Source organism: Artemia sp. Qi Xiang Cuo, chromosome 18 (genome assembly GCF_049724085.1).
Source record: "Artemia sp. Qi Xiang Cuo chromosome 18, ASM4972408v1, whole genome shotgun sequence".
NCBI lineage: Eukaryota > Metazoa > Arthropoda > Branchiopoda > Anostraca > Artemiidae > Artemia > Artemia sp. Qi Xiang Cuo.
In genome coordinates, this window is record NC_142811.1 from 7,718,852 (window position 1) to 7,742,531 (window position 23,680).

Genomic DNA, 23,680 nt, shown 5'->3' on the forward strand with positions numbered 1-23,680 from the left:
GGGTTCAGTAGCACGAGGGTTCAGTAGCACGAGGGTTCAGTTGTACAGGGTTTCGGTTATACAGGGGTTCAGTTACATGGAGGTTTCAGTTGCACGGGGGTTGAGTTAAATGGGGTTTGAATTCCACGAGAGTCGACTATAAATAAGGCTTTTGCGTCTTTCTGAACTTTCTGTGAGAGGTGGGGGTAAGTATTTAGTTTAAATAATTAACTGTGAGAGGCGGGAGGGGAGGGGTCAATTTTGGAGGGAAAACCAAAAATACTCAGAATCGAAAATAAACGGGATCTGCCTCAAGGGGAAGGCTCAAAGACCCTTCGTTCCCACATTTCTGAGGGCAGGGGAGGGAGAGGGGGAGTCAATTTCAGAGGGAAAACCAAAAGTACTCAGAATCGAAAATAAACAGGATCTGTCTCATGGGCAAAGCTCAGAGGTCATGGTTGACTTGAACTAAATCAAAATACACTATGTGCAAGCAGATTTTCAAAATGTATGAAGGGGAAAAAAAGGATTAAACTGATTAGCAGTTAAGGTAACCCCGAAGGAGTTGTTAAGCCAGGTAATTTTTTATAAATATGGAAAATCATCAGTATATGAAATTGGCTAACGATGATAGAATGACTTTGTGACTTGACCTAGCTTTACCTTTCCGATGTGGTCTGTATAATACAAAAGTGATGTTTGATAAGCATTGTCAATTTAAAATAGGATGTAACGTTCCCTTCGTTCCCACATTTCTGAGGGCAGGGGAGAGGAGGGGGGTCAATTTTGGAGGGAAAACCAAAAATACTAAGAATCGAAAATAAAGCATGATCGGCCACACGGGTAAGGCTCCGAGGCCCTCGGTTCCCCCTTTTATCAGGGCAGGGGAGGGGGGGGGATCAATTTTGATGGGAAAACCAAAAATAATCCGAACTGACAATAAATTGGATCTGTATAATGGGGCAGGCACCCTGGTCCGTTGGGTCTCCTGTTCTAAGTGACAGGATAGGGTGTGGGTCAAGTTTTAAGAGAAAACCAAAAATGATCTGAATCGATAATAAACAGAAAGCACCCCCAGGGGGAAGTCTCAGTGGTCCTACTGTCCCACATTTCTGAGGGCAGGGGGGGTGTAATTTAGGAGGGAAAACCAAAAATGCTCAGAATCGGAAATAAACGGGATCTACCTCAAGGGGAAGGCCTGGGCTAATGTTTGCAAGTCAAAGAATTTGTCTTTGTTGATTTGAATGTCTAAAGTGCCTGGGTTTCTCTGTTTACATGTCTGATTCTTTTTGTTTGCATGTCCGGGTTGGTGTTTGCAAGTCCAAATTGGGTTTTCAGACCTACGTTTTTTAGATTTTCGTGGGTGTTAGGTTCCTGGGATTCATTATTTGAGAAGTTAACTTTAGTATTTCATAGTTTGACTTGCCTGAAATCATGAATTAGAATATTTAATTAGCTGTTTAGGGTTTTCAGACCTAGTTTTTTTAGATTTTGGTGGATGTTTGACTCCTGGGGTTTATTATTTGAGAAGTTAACTTTAGTATTTTGTAGTTTTACGTGCCTGAAATCATGAATTAGAATAGTTAATTACCTGTTTAGGGTTTTCAGACCTAGGTTTTTTAGATTTTCGTTGGTGTTTGTTTCCTGGAGTTTATTATTTGAGCAGTTAACTTTAGTATTTCATGGTTTGACGTGCCTGAAATCATGAATTAGAATAGTTAATTAGCTGTTTGGGTTTTCAGACCTAGTTTTTTAGATTTTCGCGGGTGTTAGGTTCCTGGGGTTTATTATTTGAGAAGTTAACTTTAGTATTTTGTGGTTTTACGTGCCTGAAATCATGAATTAGAATAGTTAATTAGCTGTTTGGGTTTTCAGACATAGTTTTTTTAGATTTTCATGGGTGTTAGTCTCCTGGGATTTATTATTTGAGAAGTTAACTTTATTGTTTCATGGTTTGACTTGCCTGAAATCATGAATTAGAATAGTTAACTAGCTGTTTGGGTTTTCAGACCTAGTTTTTTAGATTTTCGTGGGTGTTTGTTTCCTGGAGTTTATTATTTGAGAAGTTAACTTTAGTATTTCATGGTTTGACGTGCCTGAAATCATGAATTAGAATAGTTAATTAGCTGTTTGGGTTTTCAGACATAGTTTTTTAGATTTTCGCGGGTGTTAGGTTCCTGGAGTTTATTATTTGAGAAGTTAACTTTAGTATTTTGTGGTTTTACGTGCCTGAAATCATGAATTAGAATAGTTAATTTTCTATTTGGGTTTTAAGACATAGTTTTTTTAGATTTTCCTGGGTGTTAGGTTCCTGGGATTTAGTATTTGAGAAGTTAACTTTATTATTTGGTGGTTTTACTTGCCTGAAATCATGAATTGGAATATTTAATTAGCAGTTTGGGTTTTCAGACATATTTATTAGATTTTCATGGGTGTTAGGTTCCTGGGATTTATTATTTGAGAAGTTAACTTTAGTATTTCATGGTTTGACTTGCCTGAAATCATGAATTAGAATATTTAATTGGCTGTTTGGGGATTTTCAGACCTAGGTTTTTTAGGTTTTCGTGAGTGTTTGTTTCCTGGAGTTTATTATTTTAGAAGTTAACTTTAGTATTTTGTGGTTTTACGTGCCTGAAATCATGAATTAGAATAGTTAATCAGCTGTTTGGGTTTTCAGACCTAGTTTTTTAGATTTTCGTGGGTGTTAGGTTCCTGGGATTTATTATTTGAGAAGTTAACTTTAGTATTTCATGGTTTGACTTGCCTGAAATCATGAATTAGAATAGTTAATTAGCAGTTTAGGGTTTTCAGACCTAGGTTTCTTAGATTTTCGTGGGTGTTTGTTTCCTGGAGTTTATTATTTGAGAATAAACCTCTTGAAATTATGAAAATATTTGTAAGTAAGTAACCAACTCTTCATTGATTTCACGTCTTGGATATACAGTACAGATACTTCATGCAATAAATTATGAAAAAATCGCAAGTAAGTAACAAACTCTTTATTGTTTTCACCTCTTGGATATACAATACGGAAATTTCATTCAATAAATTATGAAAATTTGTAAGCAAGTAACAAACTCTTTGAAGTCACCTCTTGGATACACAATACAGAAATTTCATAAAAGAAGTTATGAAAAAATTGTAAGTAAGTAGCAAATTCTTTCTTGAATTCACCTGCTGGATAAACAAAAAGACATTTCGTTCAAGAAATTATGACAAAAGTCTAAGTAAGTAACAAACGCTTTATTGTTTTAACGGCTTAGATACACGATGTAGAAATTTAATTCAAGAAATCATGAAAAAATTCTCAGTAAGTAACAATTTCATTTTTAATCAAGTAACAAACTCTTTGAAGTCAACTCTTTGATAAACAATATAGAAATTTCATAAAATAAATTATGAAAAGATTTTAAGCAAGTAGAAAAAACTTTCTTGAATTCACCTGATGGATAAACAAAAAGACATTTCGTTCAATAAATTATGACAAAAGTCTAAGTAAATAACAAACGCTTTATTGTTTTAACGGCTTAGATACACGATGTAGAAATTTAATTCAAGAAATTATAAAAATATTCTCAGTAAGTAACAATTTCTTTCTTGAATTCAACTCTTTGATACTCAATGTGTAAATTTAATTCAATAAATTATGAAAATATTTTTAAGTAAGTAAAAAACTCTTTATTGATTTCACCTCTTGTATATAACGTACAGATACTTCCTTCAATAAATTATGAAAAAAACGCAAGTAAGTGAGAAACTCTTTATTGTTTTCACCTCTTGGATATACAATACGGAAATTTCATTCAATAAATTATGAAAATTCGTAAGCAAGTAACAAACTCTTTCCTGAAGTCACCTCTTGGATAAACAATGCAGAAACTTCATTTAAGAAAGTATGAAAAAATTGTAAGTAAGTAAGTAAGTAACAAATTCTTTCTTGAATTCGCCTCTTGGATAAACAAAAAAAAGTCATTTCATTCAAGAAATTATGACAAAATTCTAAATAAGTAACAAACCCTTTCTTGAATTCGCCATTGGATTGCACAATACAGAAATTTAATTCAGGAAACTATGAAAAACATTGCAAACCAACTCTTTCTCGAACTCGCTTCCTGGACAGACAATACAGCAATTACACTCAAGAAATTATGAAAAAATTGTAAGTAAGTAGCAAACTGTTTCTTGAATTCTCCTCCTGGATGCAGAATACAGATATTTCATTCAAGAAATTATAAAAAAATTGTAAGTAAGTAACAAACTCTTTCTTGAATACACCTCTTGGATACCCAATACGGAAATTTCATTCAAGAAATTATGAGAAAATTCTAAGTAAGTAACAATCTCTTTTTTGAAGTCCCCTCTTGGATACACAATACGGATGTTTTATTCAAGAAATTATAAAAAAAAGGAAAGTAAGTAACAAACCCTTTATTGATTTCACCTCTTGGATACAAGAAAAAAGACATTTCCTTCAAGAAATTGTGACAAAATTCTAAGTAAGTAAAAAAACTCATTCTTAAATTCGCCGTTTGAATGCTCAATACAAAAATTTTCTTCTATGGGACCTCTACATGTGATTAAACACGTTTTGAAACTACATACTATTTGCTTGTCTTTCCTTGGTACCTTTCCAAGCGAGCGAGGATTCCCCACTGGTTCCTACACATTGCAAAAAAGTGAGCAGTACGAAAACTCAACGTTTTCAACCAGACTGGTTTTTTAGACAACACCCATTTTTTCGGGGGTCAATCAGACAGCGGAGATTGCTCAATATACGATAACTTGATCGGTGATTGGTTACACACCGCAACGGCGCATACATAGTGAGAGAGACATGCAAAGTCGACATTGCTTTATTTCATTTTTTAAGGTTGATTTAGACGAGGTTACGTGCGCGCACGTAACCTCGTCTAAATTAACCTTAAAAAATGAAATAAACCTATGTCGATTTTGCATGTCTCTCTCACTATGTATGCGCCGTTGCGGTGTGTAACCAATCACCAATTAAGTTATCGTATATTGAGCAATCTCCGCTGTCTGATTGACCCCCGAAAAAATGTGTGTTGTCTAAAAAACCAGTCTGGTTGAAAACGTGGAGTTTTCGTACTGCTCATTTTTTTACAATGTTTAGGAACCAGTGGGGAATCCTCGCTCGTTTGGAAAGGTACCAAGGAAAAGCAAACAAATAGAATGTAGTTTCAAAACGTGTTTAATCACGTGTAGAGGTCCCATAGAATGAAAAATCTGTATTGAGCATGCAAACGGCGAATTCAAGAATGAGTTTTTTTACTTACTTAGAATTTTGTCATAATTTCTTGAATGAAATGTGTTTTTTTTTGTATCCAAGAGGTGAAATCAATAAAGAGTTTGTTACTTACTTTCCTTTTTTTTATAATTTCTTGAATAAAATATCCGTATTGTGTATCCAAGAGGGGACTTCAAGAAAGAGATTGTTACTTACCTGGAATTTTCTCATAATTTCTTGAATAAAATTTCCGTATCGTATTGCGTGTCCAAGAGGGGACTTCAAGAAAGAGATTGTTACTTACTTAGAATTTTCTCATAATTTCTTTAATGAAATTTCCGTACTGGGTATCCAAGAGGTGTATTCAAGAAAGAGTTTGTTACTTACTTACAATTTTTTTTTATAATTTCTTGAATTAAATATCTGTATTGTGCATCCAGGAAGAGAATTCAAGAAACAGTTTTCTACTTACTTACAATTTTTTCATAATTTCTTGAGTGAAATTGCTGTATTGTCTGTCCAGGAAGTGATTTCGAGAAAGAGTTTATTTGAAATGTTTTTCATAGTTTCCTGAATTAAATTTCTGTATTGTGCAACCCAATGGCGAATTCAAGAAAGGGTTTGTTACTTATTTAGAATTTTGTCATAATTTCTTGAATGAAATGACTTTTTTTTGTTTATCCAAGAGGCGAATTAAAGAAAGAATTTGTTACTTACTTACTTACTTAAAATTTTTTCATACTTTCTTAAATGAAGGTTCTGCATTGTTTATCCAAGAGGTGACTTCAGGAAAGAGTTTGTTACTTGCTTACAAATTTTCATAATTTATTGAATGAAATTTCCGTATTGTATATCCAAGAGGTGAAAACAATAAATAGTTTCTTACTTACTGGCGATTTTTTCATAATTTATTGAATGAAGTATCTGTACTGTATATCCAAGAGGTTAAATCAATAAAGAGTTTGTTACTTACTTACAAATATTTTCATAATTTCTTGAATGAAATTTCCGTATTGCGTATCCAAGAGTTGACTTCAAGAAAGAAATTGTTACTTACTGAGAATTTTTTCATAATTTCTTGAATTAAATTTCTACATCGTGTATCTAAGTCGTGAAAACAATAAAAAGTTTGTTACTTACTTAGAATTTTGTCATAATTTCTTGAACAAAATGTCTTTTTTTTATCCAGCAGGTGAATTCAAGAAAGAATTTGCTACTTACTTACAATTTTTTCATAATTTCTTTAATGAAATTTCTGTATTGTGTATCCAAGAGGTGACTTCAAAGAGTTTGTTACTTGCTTACAAATTTTCATAATTTATTGAATGAAATTTCCGTATTTTATATCCAAGAGGTGAAAACAATAAAGAGTTTGTTACGTGCTTGCGATTTTTTCTTAATTTATTGAATGAAGTATATGTACTGTATATCCAAGAGGTGGAATCAATAATGAGTTTGTTACTTACTTACAAATATTTTCATAATTTATTGAATGAAATTTTCGTGTTGTGTATCCAAGAGTTGACTTCAAAAAAGAAATTGTTACTTACTGAGAATTTTTTCATAATTTCTTGAATTAAATTTCTACATCGTGTATCTAAGTCGTGAAAACAATAAAGAGTTTGTTACTTACTTAGAATTTTGTCATAATTTCTTGAACGAAATGTCTTTTTGTTTATCCAGCAGGTGAATTCAAGAAAGAATTTGCTACTTACTTAAAATTTTTTCATAATTTCTTTTATGAAATTTCTGTATTGTGTATCCAAGAAGTGACTTCAAAGAGTTTGTTACTTGCTTACAAAAGAAATTGTTACTTACTGAGAATTTTTTCATGATTTCTTGAATTAAATTTCTACATCGTGTATCTAAGCCGTTAAAACAATAAAGCGTTTGTTACTTACTTAGACTTTTGTCATAATTTCTTGAACGAAATGTCTTTTTGTTTATCCAGCAGGTGAATTCAAGAAAGAATTTGCTACTTACTTAAAATTTTTTCATAATTTCTTTTATGAAATTTCTGTATTGTGTATCCAAGAGGTGACTTCAAGAAAGAATTTGTTACTTACTTACTTACAATTTTTCATAGTTTCTTAAATGAAGTTTCTGCATTGTGTCTGAAAACACAAACAGTTAATTAACTATTCTAATTTATGATTTCAGGCACGTCAAACCACAAATACTAAAGTTAACTTCTCAAATAATAAACTCCAGGAAACAAACACCCACGACAATCTAAAAAACATAGGTCTGAAAACCCTAAACAGCTAATTAACTATTCTAGTTCATGATTTCAGGCACGTAAAACCACAAAATACTAAAGTGAACTTCTCAAATAATAAACCCCAGGAGTCAAACATACACGAAAACCTAAAAAACCTAGGTCTGAAAATCCCCAAACAGCCAATTAAATATTCTAATTCATGATTTCAGGAAAGTCAAACCACGAAATACTAAAGTTAACTTCTCAAATAATAAACCCCAGGAACCTAACACCCACGAAAATCTAAAAAAATAGGTCTGAAAACCCAAACAGCTAATTAACTATTCTAATTCATGATTTCAGGCACGTCAAACCAAGAAATACTAAAGTTAACTTCTCAAATAATAAACTCCAGGAAACAAACACCCACGAAAATCTAAAAAACCTAGGTCTGAAAACCCTAAACTGCTAATTAACTATTCTAATTCATGATTTCAGGCAAGTAAAACCATGAAATACTAACGTTAACTTCTCAAATAATAAATCCCAGGAGCCTAACACCCACGAAAATCTAAAAAACTAGGTCTGAAAACCCAAACAGCTAATTAACTATTCTAATTCATGATTTCAGGCACGTAAAACCACAAAATACTAAAGTTAGCTTCTCAAATAATAAATCCCAGGAACCTAACACCCACGAAAATCTAAAAAACTAGGTCTGAAAACCCAAACAGCTAATTAACTATTCTAATTCATGATTTCAGGCACTTCAAACCATGAACTACTAAAGTTAACTTCTCAAATAATAAAATCCAGGAACCTAACACCCGCGAAAATCTAAAAAACTAGGTCTGAAAACCCAAACAGCTAATTAACTATTCTAATTCATGATTTCAGGCACGTCAAACCATGAAATACTAAAGTTAACTGCTCAAATAATAAACTCCAGGAAACAAACACCAACGAAAATCTAAAAAACCTAGGTCTGAAAACCCTAAACAGGTAATTAACTATTCTAATTCATGATTACAGGCACGTAAAACCACAAAATACTAAAGTTAACTTCTCAAATAATAAACCCCAGGAGTAAAACATCCACCAAAATCTAAAAAAACTAGGTCTGAAAACCCTAAACAGCTAATTAAATATTCTAATTCATGATTTCAGGCAAGTCAAACTATGAAATACTAAAGTTAACTTCTCAAATAATGAATCCCAGGAACCTAACACCCACGAAAATCTATAAAACGTAGGTCTGAAAACCCAACTTGTTGCAAACACCAACCCGGACATGCAAACAAAAAGAATCAGACATGTAAACAGAGAAAGACAGGCACTTTAGACATTCAAATCAACAAAGACAAATTCTTTGACTTGCAAACATCAGCCTAGGCCTTCCCCTTGAGGTAGACCCTGTTTATTTTCGATTCTGAGTATTTTTGGTTTTCCCTCCAAAATTAAACCCCCCTGCCCTCAGAAATGGGGGAAAGTATGGCTTCTGAGCCTTCCCCCTTGAGGCAGATTCCCGTTTATTTTCGATTCCTAGTATTTTTGGTTTTCCCTCCAAAATTGACTCCCTCCCTCTCCTGCCCCTCAGAAATGGAGGAACGAAGGACCTCTGAGCCCTGCCCATGAGACAGATCCCGATTATTTTCGATTCTGAGTATTTTTTGTTTCCCCTTCAAAATTGACCCCCCCTCCCCTGCCCACAGAAATGGGGGGAACGAAGGGCTTCTGAGCCTTCCCCGTTAGGCAGACCAGGCTTTATTTTCGATTCTGAATATTTTTGGTTTTCCCTCCAAAATTGACCCCCCTCCTCTCCCCTGCCCTCAGAAATGGGGGAACGAAGGGAACGTTAGATCCTATTTTAAATTGGCAATACTTATCAAACATCACTTGTGTATTATACAGACCACATCGGAAAGGCAAAGCTAGGTCAAGTCACAATGTCATTCTATCGTCGTTTGCCGTTTTAATAGACTGATGTTGTTTCAAATTTATAAAAAATTACCTGAGTTAACAACTCCTTCGGGGTTACCTTAACTGCTAATAAGTTTAATCCTTTTTTTTCCCCTTCATACATTTTGAAAATCTGCTTGCACATAGTGTATTTTGATTTAGTTCAAGTCAACCACGACCTCTGAGCTTTGCCCATGAGACAGATCATTTTTATTTTCGATTCTGAGTATTTTTGGTTTTCCCTCTGAAATTGACTCCCCCTCTCCCTCCCCTGCCCTCAGAATTATGTGAAGGAAGGGTCTTTTAGCCTTCCCCTTTAGGCAGATCCCGTTTATTTTCGATTCTGAGTATTTTTGGTTTTCCCTCCAAAATTGACCCCTCCCCTCCCGCCTCTCACAGTTAATTATTTAAACTAAATACTTACCCCCACCTCTCACAGAAAGTTCAGAAAGACGCAAAAGCCTTATTTATAGTCGACTCTCGTGGAACTCAAGCCCCATTTAACTCAACCCCCGTGCAACTGAACCCTCCATGTAACTGAACCCCTGTATAACCAAAACCCTGTACAACTGAACCCTCGTGCTACTGAACCCTCTTGCTACTGAACCCTCGTGCAACTCAACCCAATTTAACTAAACCCCCGTGTAACTGTACCCCTTTAACTGAACCCTCGTGTAACTCAAGCCCCATTTAACTCAACCCCCCGTGCAACTGAACCCTCCATGTAACTGAACACCTGTATAACCGAAACCCTGTACAACTGAACCCCCGTGCTACTGAACTCTCGTGCTACTGAACCCTCGTTCAACTCAACCCAATTTAACTAAACCCCCGTGTTACTGTGTCCTCTTTAACTGAATTCTCGTACACCTCAACCTTCCATGCAACCCATCTCCCTCAAAACACTTTTCATCCAGTTCTTGTTAATTTTTTTTTTATTTCTAAAGTGTTTTAAAGTGACAGTACTCCCCAAAAAATCACTTGTGTATTATACAGCACCCTATCACCCCACTTCCTCCAATTCGCAAATCCCATGACCCCTTTTTTGCAAATGTTAATCAAACATTTCCGATTCGTCGTTAGGCATTTTTCATAGACTGATGTTGTTTCAAATTTATCATAAATTACCTGAGTTAACATATCCATTGGGGCTACCTCAACTGCTAATCAGTTCAATCCTTTTTTTTTCTCCACTGATACAATCCCCTCCCTAATTAGAATTATTCACACTCCTATTATTCAAAACATTAATTAATTTCGTTTATTGTCTACGTAAATTAAGTTATAGTCAAGACTGGTTTAGAAAAACTAGAATAGTGACATAATTTAATAATCCTTTTTTTCTCCACCTTCATAAAATCCAATCACTAATTAGAATCATTCACACTCCTATTATTCAAAATATTAATTAATATCGTTCATTGTTTACGTAAATTAAGTTATAGGCAATACTGGTTTAGAAAAACTAGAATAGTGACATAATTTCATAATCCTTTTTTTTCCTCCACCTTCATACAATCCAATCACTAATTAGAATTATTCGCACTCCTATTATTCAAAACATTAATTAATATCGTTCATTGTCTACGTAAATTAAGTTATAGGCAATACTGTTTTAGAGAAACTAGAATAGTGACATAATTTCACTTTATCGACCCTCAAATTCCATTATGTGAGAGGATACTCACTCTCTTTGAAACGGTGTAGAGGCACAAGCAAATAACGTTGAAATTCCTAGGGGCGCAGGCAAAGTATAACATTGATTACTACTAATGTCTCACGGTGAAATTCCCCCATTGAACACATACCCCGGTGATAATTCCCCTAAGGAGAATTTCTTTCGTGAATACCCCCCCCCCGTCACAGAAAAATCTCCCAGAGATTTCCAATCCCGCTGGAAATTTCCCCTTCACAAGTGCACTAGAACATCTCTACGCATAAAAAGGAGTTACCGAAAAGAAAGTAAGGTGATAAAAACAGACTTCTTATATGAATTCTGGTAAACTCCATCCTTGTAAAACTTCCTCAGGAAATTTCACCCCCAAGACCTTCCATTCCAACGAAAAATTCTCCCCATAAGAAATAATCTTCCCCCATGGAAGATCACTCCCCTCGAAAAATGTCTGTATACTCCCCAATAACCAGTACTATATGTAAACAATGGGCAAAGTTCATTGCTTATAGCCCTCCAATAGCTGCCCTTCAATATTTTTTGTCGCTTAAAAAGGGCACTAGAACTTTTGATTTCCGATCAAATGAGCCATCTCCTGATTTTCTATGATCACTGGTTCGACACGATAACCCCTTTAAAAAAAATAAAACAAACACGCAGCCGTGATCTTTCTTCTGGCAAAAAAAGCAAAACTTCTATATTAGAGTTTTCTTATACGCTGAATTTGATGATGTGATTTTCGTTAAGATTCTGTGACTTTTAGGGGGTGTTTATCCCTTTTTTGAAAGAACAGACAAATTTTTTCAGGCTCATAGCCTTTAATGCGTAAAACTGAAATTATTAAAACTTATATATTTGAAATCAACATATTAAGGCGATTCCTTTGATATAAATATTGGTATCAAAATTTCGTTTTTTAGAGTTGCGGTTACTATTGCGCCGGATTGCTCCTTACCTAAAGTTCGTAATCACGAACTTTTTGATCTATTGATATCAAAATTCCATTTATTAGAGTTAAGGTCACTATGGAGCAGCATCGCTCCTTACTTACAGTTCGTTACCACAAACTGTTTAAAAAGACGACAAGTGACAAAAAGTGTTTGTGTAACTTAAGTGATGAAGGACTCTTCACCATAAGGCTTGCTTATCTGAGAGGATTTTGCCAATGGATGAAAACTGACTTGCAAAGGATAATATTTCTAGGTATTAATTTTGGTAGCGGTGGGTTTACATGAAAAAAAGTTATTCAATTAAAATTTTATTCATAAGAAATCTATCCAGCTGCTCCCCATTTTCTGGATAGTGTCTATTTGTTCAAGACAGTGTCAGGGATTATTTTTTAACCATTGAACACAGACAAAAGATTAGCTTTTGAATCAGCCGAAAGCTATATAAAACGTAAAGCCTTGCGGCGTTACGAAAAGATACGAACAATTGGACAAATATATTATTTTAAAATGATACAACAGCCTGTATAAAAATGGAAGGAAACATGAACATCTGATTAAAGAAACTTTATGCATATTATAAAATAGGAGTTTGTATTCCTCTGGTATATGCATATAACTTAGGGCTATATGCAACAATTCAATCTATACAATTGCTTAATCAGATTCATTCCAGATGCCGCTGATCAATGAGAGTATTCGCACTATTTTGTATTCTCTCAATTACCTCTTGAACATCTGTAATTCCACACCAAAAATTAGCTGAAAACACCGAGTTAATGAAAAAAAAAATGTTTTGATTTTAGAATTAGAATCTTGAAAAATTATTTACGAAAGCTCCTTCAAAAAGTGCCGGTTATTTTGTTATATAGCCTATGGGTTCCTTAATTCACTATATAAGCATTCATCAAAGGCTAAGAGATAAGTGCTTTATCAGGTATATACACATGCAGGGGCGAATCTCCGGCATTTCTATTGGGGGGGGGGTGGGTCCATATCCAGAATGTCAAGGGGCATGGGATATATAATATTTTTTCTCCATATTATCGGGGGGCAACTCCCCCCCCCCCAAAAAAAAAAAAATTACACCCCTGTACAAATGGAGGAAGGTTAAATATTTTCTTAAGGGCCAAAGAACAGACATAGTCAATAAAAACTACGAAGGACAAAACAAGTTGATGTGATAGGTGCAAGATTCCTTTTCTGACTTAAATACTATAAGATCAAAATTATTACTTCATTATATTCACAAAATATATGTTTAATGTATTTTTATAGTTGCTTCCAGTTCAGCTAATTTAAACCAAAGTAATAAGCAAACTTATGAGACAAATTTGTGGACAAATGTTAATAGTAAAATATATGAAACTCAAACGTAAAGTATATGAAAAAGAAAATCACATTTATTTCTACCAATAACCATGAACTAATAGTTTTTAGTTACTCGATGCAAACTAAAGATACTGATTTCGCGATCATAGGCAGCGCCTATGATCGAGGCAGCGCCTATGAGACATTTATTTTTCAAAATCTAGGGGGGGGGTTCATTTTTTCAATTATAAAACCAAAAAAGGCATTTTTCAGCGAAAATATCCCAAAAACGTATTTTCCTAAATCTAGAGGAGGCAAACCTATCCCAACTGATAGTCTGCCTGTCCTGAGTGTCCCTTCACCATTTCCCCAAATATATTCCTGCTTAAATGCCCGCGTTCGCACAAATAAAACATAAGCCCAAGTATTTCTCCAGCCTAAGCAGATAGAGGTTTTTTCTCAGGAGAGGCAAAACTTGAAACATGCATTTGAGTCTATTACTTTTTAATTTGTAATATTTGGGGGGGGGGGGGTTGATGAAAGATAAAAGACTTACGTTTTTTGCTTGTGATAATTTTACCTTTCTATGGGAATATAACGTTACAGAAGAAGATTGTATTCTTTTTTACAGGATAAAATTTACAAATATGTCAATTTCGCACGTGATTTGCAGTGAAATTATTTTTTTTATACACGTTATTACATATAAATTTACAATATTATTTTATATAAATTTATATAATATATTTTATATAAGTTTTTTAATAAATTTATATAAATTTATTTTATATAAATATAAATTTACATATATATATATATATATAATATATTATATAATATAAATTATTTACATATAATATATATTATATATATATATAAATTATTTGTATAATATATTATATATATATATATATATATATATATATATATATATATATAGATATATATATATATATATATATATATATATATATATATATATATATATATATATATATATATATATATATATATATATATATATATATATATATATATATATATATATATATATATATATATATATATAATTATATATATATAATTATATATAATATAATTTACATATATTATATATAAATTTACATAATATAAATTTACGAATATGTCAATTTTGCACGTGACTTGCAGTGACATCAATTTTTTTACACACGTTATCGCATCTCATCCAGTTGAATCGCTTACCTCCATCCTCAGAATACGAATGATAATATAAATTTTCATCTCAAAACAACAATTACAATCAAATAATACTGAATTGATTTGTCTATTAAAAATAAGCTTTTTAACATTAAAAACTTTATTAAAAATTTATTTTTTTAACATTAATAAAAATTTGGTAATTATCTCCGAGGATTCCTGATAGGGGAATTCACCTGATAGGGGATTCCTGATAGGGGGGATGTGACACCTTTGCCTTGTGGCAAAGATTTTGCCGTCTCACCTTTAGGTTTGACGACAACGATGCAGTTCAAAATCAAAAACCTTGTTATTAGGTACGTCTTTCAGGCTTTCCAAACTTTTGGACAAGACGTCTCAAAAAACGAGCTCCATCATCTGTTCACACCCTAAACTTACAGACTCCTTAACTGGAAAAGGCTCCAGGAAATCCGAGGTTTTTGTGGTTTTTCTAAGTTGATTTCAGGTTGTTCTTGTCATTTATTTACTATCGAATAGTCACATTATCTTCAATCGAAATACCTTCTGAGTTTAAGATAGTCATAAAAGCCTTTGTATCCTAACCAGTATAGAGTGTATATCATCAAATCACAATAAAATCCTAGCACTATCACGCTGTGAAATTCGCAAATTCACTATATCGATGCACTTTTAAATTTAATTGCATTTAAAATAATCAAGTAAAAACCATCAGAAGATGCTCAAGTTCTTGTGACTACACAAGAAATAACAAAGTTTATTGTAATTTTAATTGTCTACCTTGATCCGCCTTGGATTTTACGACTATGAAGAGAAAAAGCACAAGGAGAAATCCTGTCTGTACCCGACAGCGGTCTGTAGGTCCCATGCCAAATCTAATTCTGAAAAATAAAAAAGTAATTAATTTTTCAAAATGACTCAAGGCAGCATCTAAAAGAACCTGGAGGAAACAGCTTTACGCAATGGTCTAAAATATTCCCTTTTTTGTTAAGATTTAACAATTTTTTTTTGTTAAGATTACTTTTCCAATCTTTTTTTAACATAACAGAGCAGCCATACCCCTCAGCGTACTCTCGAACAGCATTTCTTAAAAGCAAATGTGTTCTTGTTCTAAAAATTAAAATGGTGATGGAAGGTGTTTTTATATATTATTTTGTCGTTGTTTGGATAAGATATCCCTACTCACTGTTGCCTGTATAATTGGCATTACTAAGTCTGGAATTGACTTGTGTTGACGGTAGGTCGGAATGGCCTGTCAATGGCATTTATTTAATAAGAACTAGCCAACAGGCAAGACTAATTCTGTTTGTTTCTGTGAAAAGGTGTAGTTTTTTTCGTTTTTTCTCGTTGGTATACACGAACTCTGTTCCCCACCAACGAAAAAAAACGTATACCATTCTTTAATTTATTGCATTTATAATAGAGCCTTGAACCTGAAAAAATAACACTCATTATTATGATTCACATGAGCCGCCACCTAAAAAAAATCTCTAGAGGAGACAGCTATATGAATCAGGCATTAAATCAAGGGATCGGTACCTGAAAAACACAGACCTTTGGTCAGCATGCATTTTTTTTCACTACAAGAGAGCCACTGCACCCCCTCGGCCCTCCCCCCATTAGCTTCTCTTAAATATATCAAATTAAAGTAAAAGTAAATGAATTAAAAGCCTGGTTAAAAGCAGAATTTTTTAAAAACAAATTTATTCTTTTTCAAAAATATGAAAGCCAAACTACTTTTTTTTTTAAATTATCCACAAAGGCGCCATCTAAAAAAATAACGGGAGGGGACAGCTTCATCTAAAGTTTTTTTTTCACCCCAGACAGCGACCATACCTTCAACCATGCATAAAACTTCGCAAGAAAAAAAATATAACTAAATATTTTCAAATCACTCCCAGACATCCCTTCCCTCCCTGGGAAATTACCCTGAATACCCCTCTATTAAAACACATGAAAAGGAACAAAACGAGTAAATTACTTTAAATAAAGACAGTAAAAATCGACACGAATATATTCAAAACACGCGGAAATTCTTCTCAATTAAATAACAAAGAGATATAAAAAAAGAAAAACTACAAAGCTTATAAAAAATATATAAATAATTCGAACATGTATAAACAAACCAGTCTACAAGTACCGCAAACAGGATGAAATACTTCTTTAGGTAACAAAACGTATTTATCAACCACGCGTAGCAGCTTTTTTTTAGAATTTTTTAAGTAAATTTTACTGAAAAAATGAAAAAAAAAAAAATACTGTCCCGCTTAGATTTAAAAAATACTGTTTGCTCGCCCCTCTAACACTTTTTTTAATTGGTGCCACTGTTTGTTCGGCCACTCACAGGGACATCCACAGAGAAGGGGGCGGATTTTGAAAAACACATATTTTCGAGTAATTTCATAAAAAAAGATAAGAGCCGTCCTCGCCAAGTGGTTAGCGCCCTAAACTTGAAATCCTTTTGTCGTGAGAACGGGGTTTCAGTCCTTGTGTTGCTGGGCATTTCGTTTGGAACAGTGGCGGATCCAGGGGAGCGAGGGGGCGCCCTCCCTAGCGTAGTCTAATTTACTTAATTAACTCAATTTTGCGTTAATTAAACTTGCTCATAACGCAAGTTTATCGGATCAACCTATTTTGCGCCCCCCTTTAAAAAATTTTTCGGATCAACCTATTTTGCCCCCCCCCTAAAAAAACTGAATCCGCCCCTAGTTTGGAAGGGGGGATCCGTGGTGTGACTCTGTAAGCTCAACCAAGAGTCGACCTAGCTACAAATGAGCACCTGGATCCCCGCAACCACGCATTCCCCCCCCCCCCCACCTCATTTCTGAGAATTGACAACACTGGCCACTCAAAAATACCCCACATTAAATTACCGCGGCCAGCCTGTCAAAACAATCTTATAGAAACTAGAATTAAAGCATTTCAATAATCTGCCTATCAAAAATGCGGCTCCGCTGATCAAAGCAAGCAAAAACTTGTTTTGAAAATTTAGCATTTGATAGCCAAAAAGACTGCAGGTTTTTGAGACTTTTTTTGCTACTTATGCACGTCTCTTATTACAGGGAATCTAAGTCTTTGATCAGATACTGGCAAACCTAAAATTAAAGTTGAAATCAATACACAAAAAAGGATTCAAGACATGATCACACAAGTAATTAAACAATTCATGGTAAATAAGCAGAGGCAGTGTAGGATATGACAGGATGACTAATTGCACAATTAGGACAAGGTTTTGTGATTTGAATTTTGTTAAAGTTTTAAGGGTTATAAAAGAAACTTTTCGAGTGTGCTGCCCATCCCTGTCTGCAATGTGTCAACAACCTAACTATTCAAGCTAGAAACGTGTGATTTTTGCAACAAAAAAATTCTTTGCTTTACAGCTGTTTTTGTACGCTATAATACAAAAAAAAAACTTAAAATAAAATAGAAAAATGATACCATACTAGGAGCTTTTTCTATAAATGCTTGGTAAAAGGTGGTGCTGGTGGTCCCTACCGGTGGTGCCGATCTCCGTTTCGTGGCCATTCAACGGGGAAGCGCAATGGGGATGGGGGCTAGCCATCCATTGCTTTCGCATAGCCTTCCTATTTACCTTCCCAGATTTCTTCAGAAACTCATTTAGAGCTGGGTCGACTCTGACTGACCTAGGACCTCATTAAATAAAGCCGCGTCTACAAGTTGGAAAAACAGTTAATTAAGCATTAAATGTGCTGTTTTATATACTGCTAAAGAAGTCAAGTTTGGTTAATGCTAATGAAATAAAATAGGATGAATATATAAGTTTAGAGACAAATTTGGGCTATATATTTGCATATTAGGGGGGGGGGGTTAGCATACCATATACAAAATACGTAACCTAACCTAGGTAGCTTCCCCCCCCCCTACACCCCAAAAAACAAAAAACAACAGTAAATATCGTAGACGCAATGAAAACTACTCTTCGCATTCCAATTATTAATAGCGGTCTCGAAATAACCAGTCTGGCGGGTATCTGTCCCGGTATCTGTAGCATATCCAGTTTGACATTCTATATACAGTATATAAAAGAGTACGTTTAATACTTAAGTACCGACAAATATTACTGAAACTAGGTTTTACCCCCCCCCCCCCCTCGTGTCAAAGCCTTGGTTCTTCTGACTAAGGAATGTATGCAAGAATTTCTTTTGCAAGAAGCGAAGTAACAGACAGGGGGTGGGGAGGAGTCAATTAAGAAAACGAACAGGCAGCTTACAAAAGTATATAATAAATTTGGAGGAGGAGATTGTAAGGGGCAGTGAGATGTATTGACTTAGTATAGCTCCTCCCTCATATAATTCTGCTTAGACACTAGGGACTATTTTGTTCAACAGATATAGGTCAATATATACGATATCATATTATTGAGTTAGGACTAAAGTGAATAAACCATTCAATGCCTTTTTTTATGCTGATTACGAATATAATAAGCATTTCTATCGGAAATGAATTTCAGCTACCCCCCTATATATGTCAATTCCGGGTTAGGTTTAGCCTATATAGGGGGGGGGGGGCTAAAATTCATTTCCGATATAAATGCTTATTATATTCGTAATAAGCATATAAAAAGGCATCGAATGGTGTATTCACTTTAGTCCTAACTCAATAATATGATTTCGTATATATTGGCCCAGATATAGTCGCATAAACCAAAATCCTATGGGAGAAGGAGGATTGCGCTTCAAGGTTTTTTCGGGGGTGGGTAGTCAACAAAAGGGGCCAGAATTTTCAGAGGATTCTTTAATCTGTCATTACGAGAGTTTCTCCAATTGTATAAGGTCTTCATAATCGCATAAGAAATCATAATAAGGACTCTCTTATCATCACCCTGATCAAAAATAGATCTTTTTTCTTTCTTTATTAAAGCGACAAATTTGAAGTGATAGAAATAACAGAACTTCAAATCCGATTTTTTGTTTCAAAGAATGTCATAGAAAAATAGATCTGGTAACTGGTAATTTCCTTCGCCAAATTCCTTTTCTGAAAGAAATGCTTTCATTGAAAAAGAGCAACATCATCCAATTCCCCATTCAACACTTTCCAGATATAATCGCCGCTAGATGGCAATTGTTTCCCACCCTTTCCCCTTCCCGTAGTGTGGCCAGATATAGGTCTATGCTAAATATAAAAGTGATTTTTACTTGTTTTCAAATAAATGGCAAATAAGCGAAATCAACAAAATCTAGAAACGAAAAAATACAAGGAAAAATAATTAATTTGGATTATATATCCAGAGGTATGGTTTCGGGATCGGGGGCAGTTGTCCCCCCAATAATTTGGAGAAAAAAATATTATGTATGCCATGCCCCTAGACTATCGGGATGTGGCCCCCTCTTGCCCCCCAATAAAAATGCTGGGGCTACGCTCCTGTATATATCTGCGCATCAGGGTGAGGGGTAAAGTAAAATGGAGCGCTTTTAAAAGTACCATAAAGTAAATATTCTAGGATTTTTTTTTATTGTTTTCAGAATTTTATAGCTTATCAATCCTAGGCTTAGGCTATACCATGTGGGCTATATATTTGTCCTTTAGAAGGGGGGGGGGTACAATGGAATTGGAGTCAATATGTGGTAGATACAATTTTTCTGCACATCATCAACTAAGAATTGTTGTCTTAACATGTTTCTTTCAAACAGCCCTAATTCTAGGCTTCTACCACCTAGTCCAAAAACTGTCAGGGGATAAGCAACTTCACTAAACAAAACGATACTTGTATGAAATACCCCCTGTTTAATATTCTTCTAATATGTTTTTCCGACGCTCAATCCTAATGAAATAGGTAGATTTTCGGCAGTTCATATTATTGACTATTGACTTACTTTGACTTATGTCTCCTGCCGGGCACTGCTCGGCGTAGAAGTGACGTCTGCCTCCTCCATCCACTTCGGTCCATGGCAAGCGTTTGCACATTGCTCAACCGGATATTTGCCATCGTCAGGAACTCGGATAGGCTGTCAGACCATCGTTTCTTCGGTCGGCCGCGAGGTCGCTTCCAACCGACTTTGACAGGGTCAAAGTCATGGATCGTTTTCGCAGGTATGTGTGGAGGCATTCGAAGCAGGTGTCCGAACCATCGTAGTGTTCACTCGGCTGCTTGGGTCGAAAACCAAGACTGCTTGGTGAGCTGCAGCAGATTCTCATTGCTGACAAAGTCGAACCATCGTAGACCTTCGATCCTCCTCAGGCTCTTCGACTGAAAGACATCAATTGCCTTGAGGGTTGCGGCTGAAGCTTGCCACGTCTCAGCTCCATAGAGCATCACAGAGCCGACGAGGGCGTTGAAAATCCGAAGCTTCGTTGTGCGACTGATGTTCGGTTTTCGCCAGAGGTGACGGTTCAGTCTGCCCATGGCAGAAGACGCTTTGGATATTCTCGCTTATAGTTCGGAGAGAAGCGAGCCATCTGAGGAAATTGTGGACCCATGTACGTGAGCCTTTGGACAACTTCGATGCTAGTGGTGCTTTCCAGGCTAACTGAAGGATTGGCAGCAGGAGAGGATGGGTCTATGGCCATAATTTTAGTTTTAGTCCAGTTTATCTGCAGTCCTACTTTTGCAGCCTCTTCTCGTAGGATTCGAAGCGCTTCCAGCAACGGCTCCATGGAGTCCGCCAGAATGGCCAAGTCATCGACAAAATCAGCATCTGTAATGACACGATATTATTGACTATGCTCTTTACGAATATAATAATCATTTTTGTCGGAAATGAATTTTAGGTAAATTATTACCGCATCGAGTATTATGTTCACTTTATTCGTAAGTCAATAATATGATTTGGTAAATATTTACCCAAATTTGGGCTATATATTTGCACATTACGGGGGGGGGGGTACAGTATAGCGGGTCTGCATGCCTAATGTGTTAGATAAAATTATTATGCATATTATCTACAGTAAGAATTGTTTTCTAGCTTCACACTGTCCAAATACCCCCCCCCCCCCTTAATGTACAAATATATAGCCAAAGTTATATAGCCTGTTTTCCATTTACTCTGTCACTTCTCTAAGTCTCACGCTAAGCTGAAAAATTAGGCTAACAAAAAACCGGTTCAGCAATGCGCAAATGAATGAACAACTTGAGCGGTAGGGGATATTTTGTACATGTACCAACAAAACATCATGATATCAAGATTAAATGAGTACTTACAAAAACTACGAGCTAAACTAACTAATCCTCATTATCAAATTAATCCAAAACCCACTGCAGTTCTCTTAATCAATTATAGTCCATATTCACTCTTTCAAAGACAAAATAAGACTAAGCAACTTTACAAGATGGCGATAAAATGTTTACAACTCGGAGCACTGTGTGCAGCCGACTCCACTAAGGGGATAGACACTTTTATCACCAAACCATAGCCAGGAAATATTTCCTCATTTGGAAAGCTCTTTATTGTGGCAGTTGGCAGGTTACGATTCCTTTATAGGATCCATGAACCCAGCCATAAATTCGTTTTTATATATCTGATATTTTTATGCTGTTATCTGAGTAGAGGAGGGGGTACCAGCGCGACGATGACCACGTGGTTTATGGTTTTCTCAGTGAGAATGAAAAAACAGGAATTTTCTCACTTGAAAAACCATGAATTTTGTCACATTTATGTCTGTTTTTATGGTTTTTGTCAGTGAGAAGTTGAAAAACAGGAACTTTTTCACATTTTGTATGTTTTTATGGGTTTTGTCAGTGAGAATTTGAAAAAAAAGTAACTTTCTCACTGAGAAAACCATAAACCACGTGGTGCTGTCTCGAGTCAGAACACCTGTGCTGTCGACCTCAATCCACCTATCGTGAATCAATAATTCCCCGTAGAAACAACAAATTAATTTCTCTTTTCTTGACAGATCAATCAATCAATGACATCATCTGTCAGACTTTAAAAATTTCCGCCTAGAAACATTTCTCCAGGAATAGATCCATATCATTAATGTCTTTGCCTCGTGAACAGTTCTACTTGTCGAACTCCAAAGGATATTAATAACCAAAGGCCATGGAAACAATTAGGCAAGAAACATCTTAGCGATGAATTGTTTTAGCACGCGAAAAGGTTTCATATTAATTTGAAATGCGTTAGCGCAGAGATGCCAATAACAAAGGAACACGCTGAATTTACGTTTAGGGATTATTTGGGCGAAACCGTTTTAGACAGGTTATGGAACTATTTCGGCGAAACAGATAGAGACATTTTAAAAGAAGATTTTGAAGAGATTTTGGAGGAGGTTTTGAGTGTGGTCGTTATAATACACAAGTTTCATTTGAACAGTGTTGTGAGGTCCTCTAACCCAACCCCAAAGGGTTCCAATCCTCCTACCCCAACCCCGAAGGAAGCCCCCGGTCCTCAAAAGCCCCCCTAGCTCCCAAAGGCCCTCCACCGGTCCCCAAATGTCCCCCAGGCCCCCAACTGCCCCCCCGGACACTCAAAGGTCCCCCAAGCTCCCAAAGGGCCACCAGCGCCCCCAAAGGCCCACCCAGACCCCCAAAGGCCATCCCCGGGCCCCCCCAAAGGCCCATCGAGCCCCCAAAGGACCAACGGGGTCCCAAAGGCCCTCCTTCGGTCCCCAAATGTCCCCAGGCTCCCAACTGGCCCCCCGGGCCCCCAAAGGCCCGCCCCCCGCCCCCAAAGGTCCACCAGGCTCCCAAAGAACCAAACGGTCCTCAAGTGCCCCCCAGACCCCCAAAGGCCCACCCAGACCCCCAAATGCCATCCCCGGACCCCCAAAGCCCATCCCCCGGTCCCCAAAGGTCCCCCCGAGCTCCCAAAGGACCACCGACCCTCAAGGGACCCACAGACCCTCAAAGGCTCTCCCCGAGCACCCGTCTTTCGTTGATGTGTGTTGTCTGAAACTTATGATTTGGGATGTGTAGTTTGCTACTTCAGGCTTTTCTGAGCTAAGGTTTCCTAGTATTTCATAGGTGAATGTTGTCTGAAACCAATAGTTTGGGATGAGTAGTTTGCTATTTCAGGCTTTTATGAGCTAGGTTTCTTAGCCTTTCGTTGGTGTGTGTTGAGTGAAACTTATGATTTGGGATATGTAGTTTGCTATTTTTGACTTTTCTGAGTTGGATTTCTTAGTCTTTCATAGGTGTGTGGTGTCTGAAACCTATGATTTGGGATGTGTAGTTTGCTATTTTCGACTTTTCTGAGCTGGATTTCTTAGCC

General features: G+C 35.8%; 1 protein-coding gene across 1 annotated transcript in view; it reads right to left on the bottom strand.

Annotated features, from left to right (window-relative positions):
- LOC148941161 (uncharacterized) overlaps nt 1-20,457 on the bottom strand; it is a 71,768-nt gene extending 51,311 nt beyond the window's left edge. Inside the window, exons 1-2 of the mRNA XM_089104597.1 lie at nt 20,345-20,457; nt 15,291-15,391 (exon numbers count right to left, since the gene is read on the bottom strand). Of these exons, the coding sequence (XP_088960723.1) occupies nt 15,291-15,391; nt 20,345-20,457 (214 nt within the window). The remainder of the gene's footprint in view (nt 1-15,290; nt 15,392-20,344) is intronic.
- Between the last annotated feature and the right edge of the window lie 3,223 nt (nt 20,458-23,680).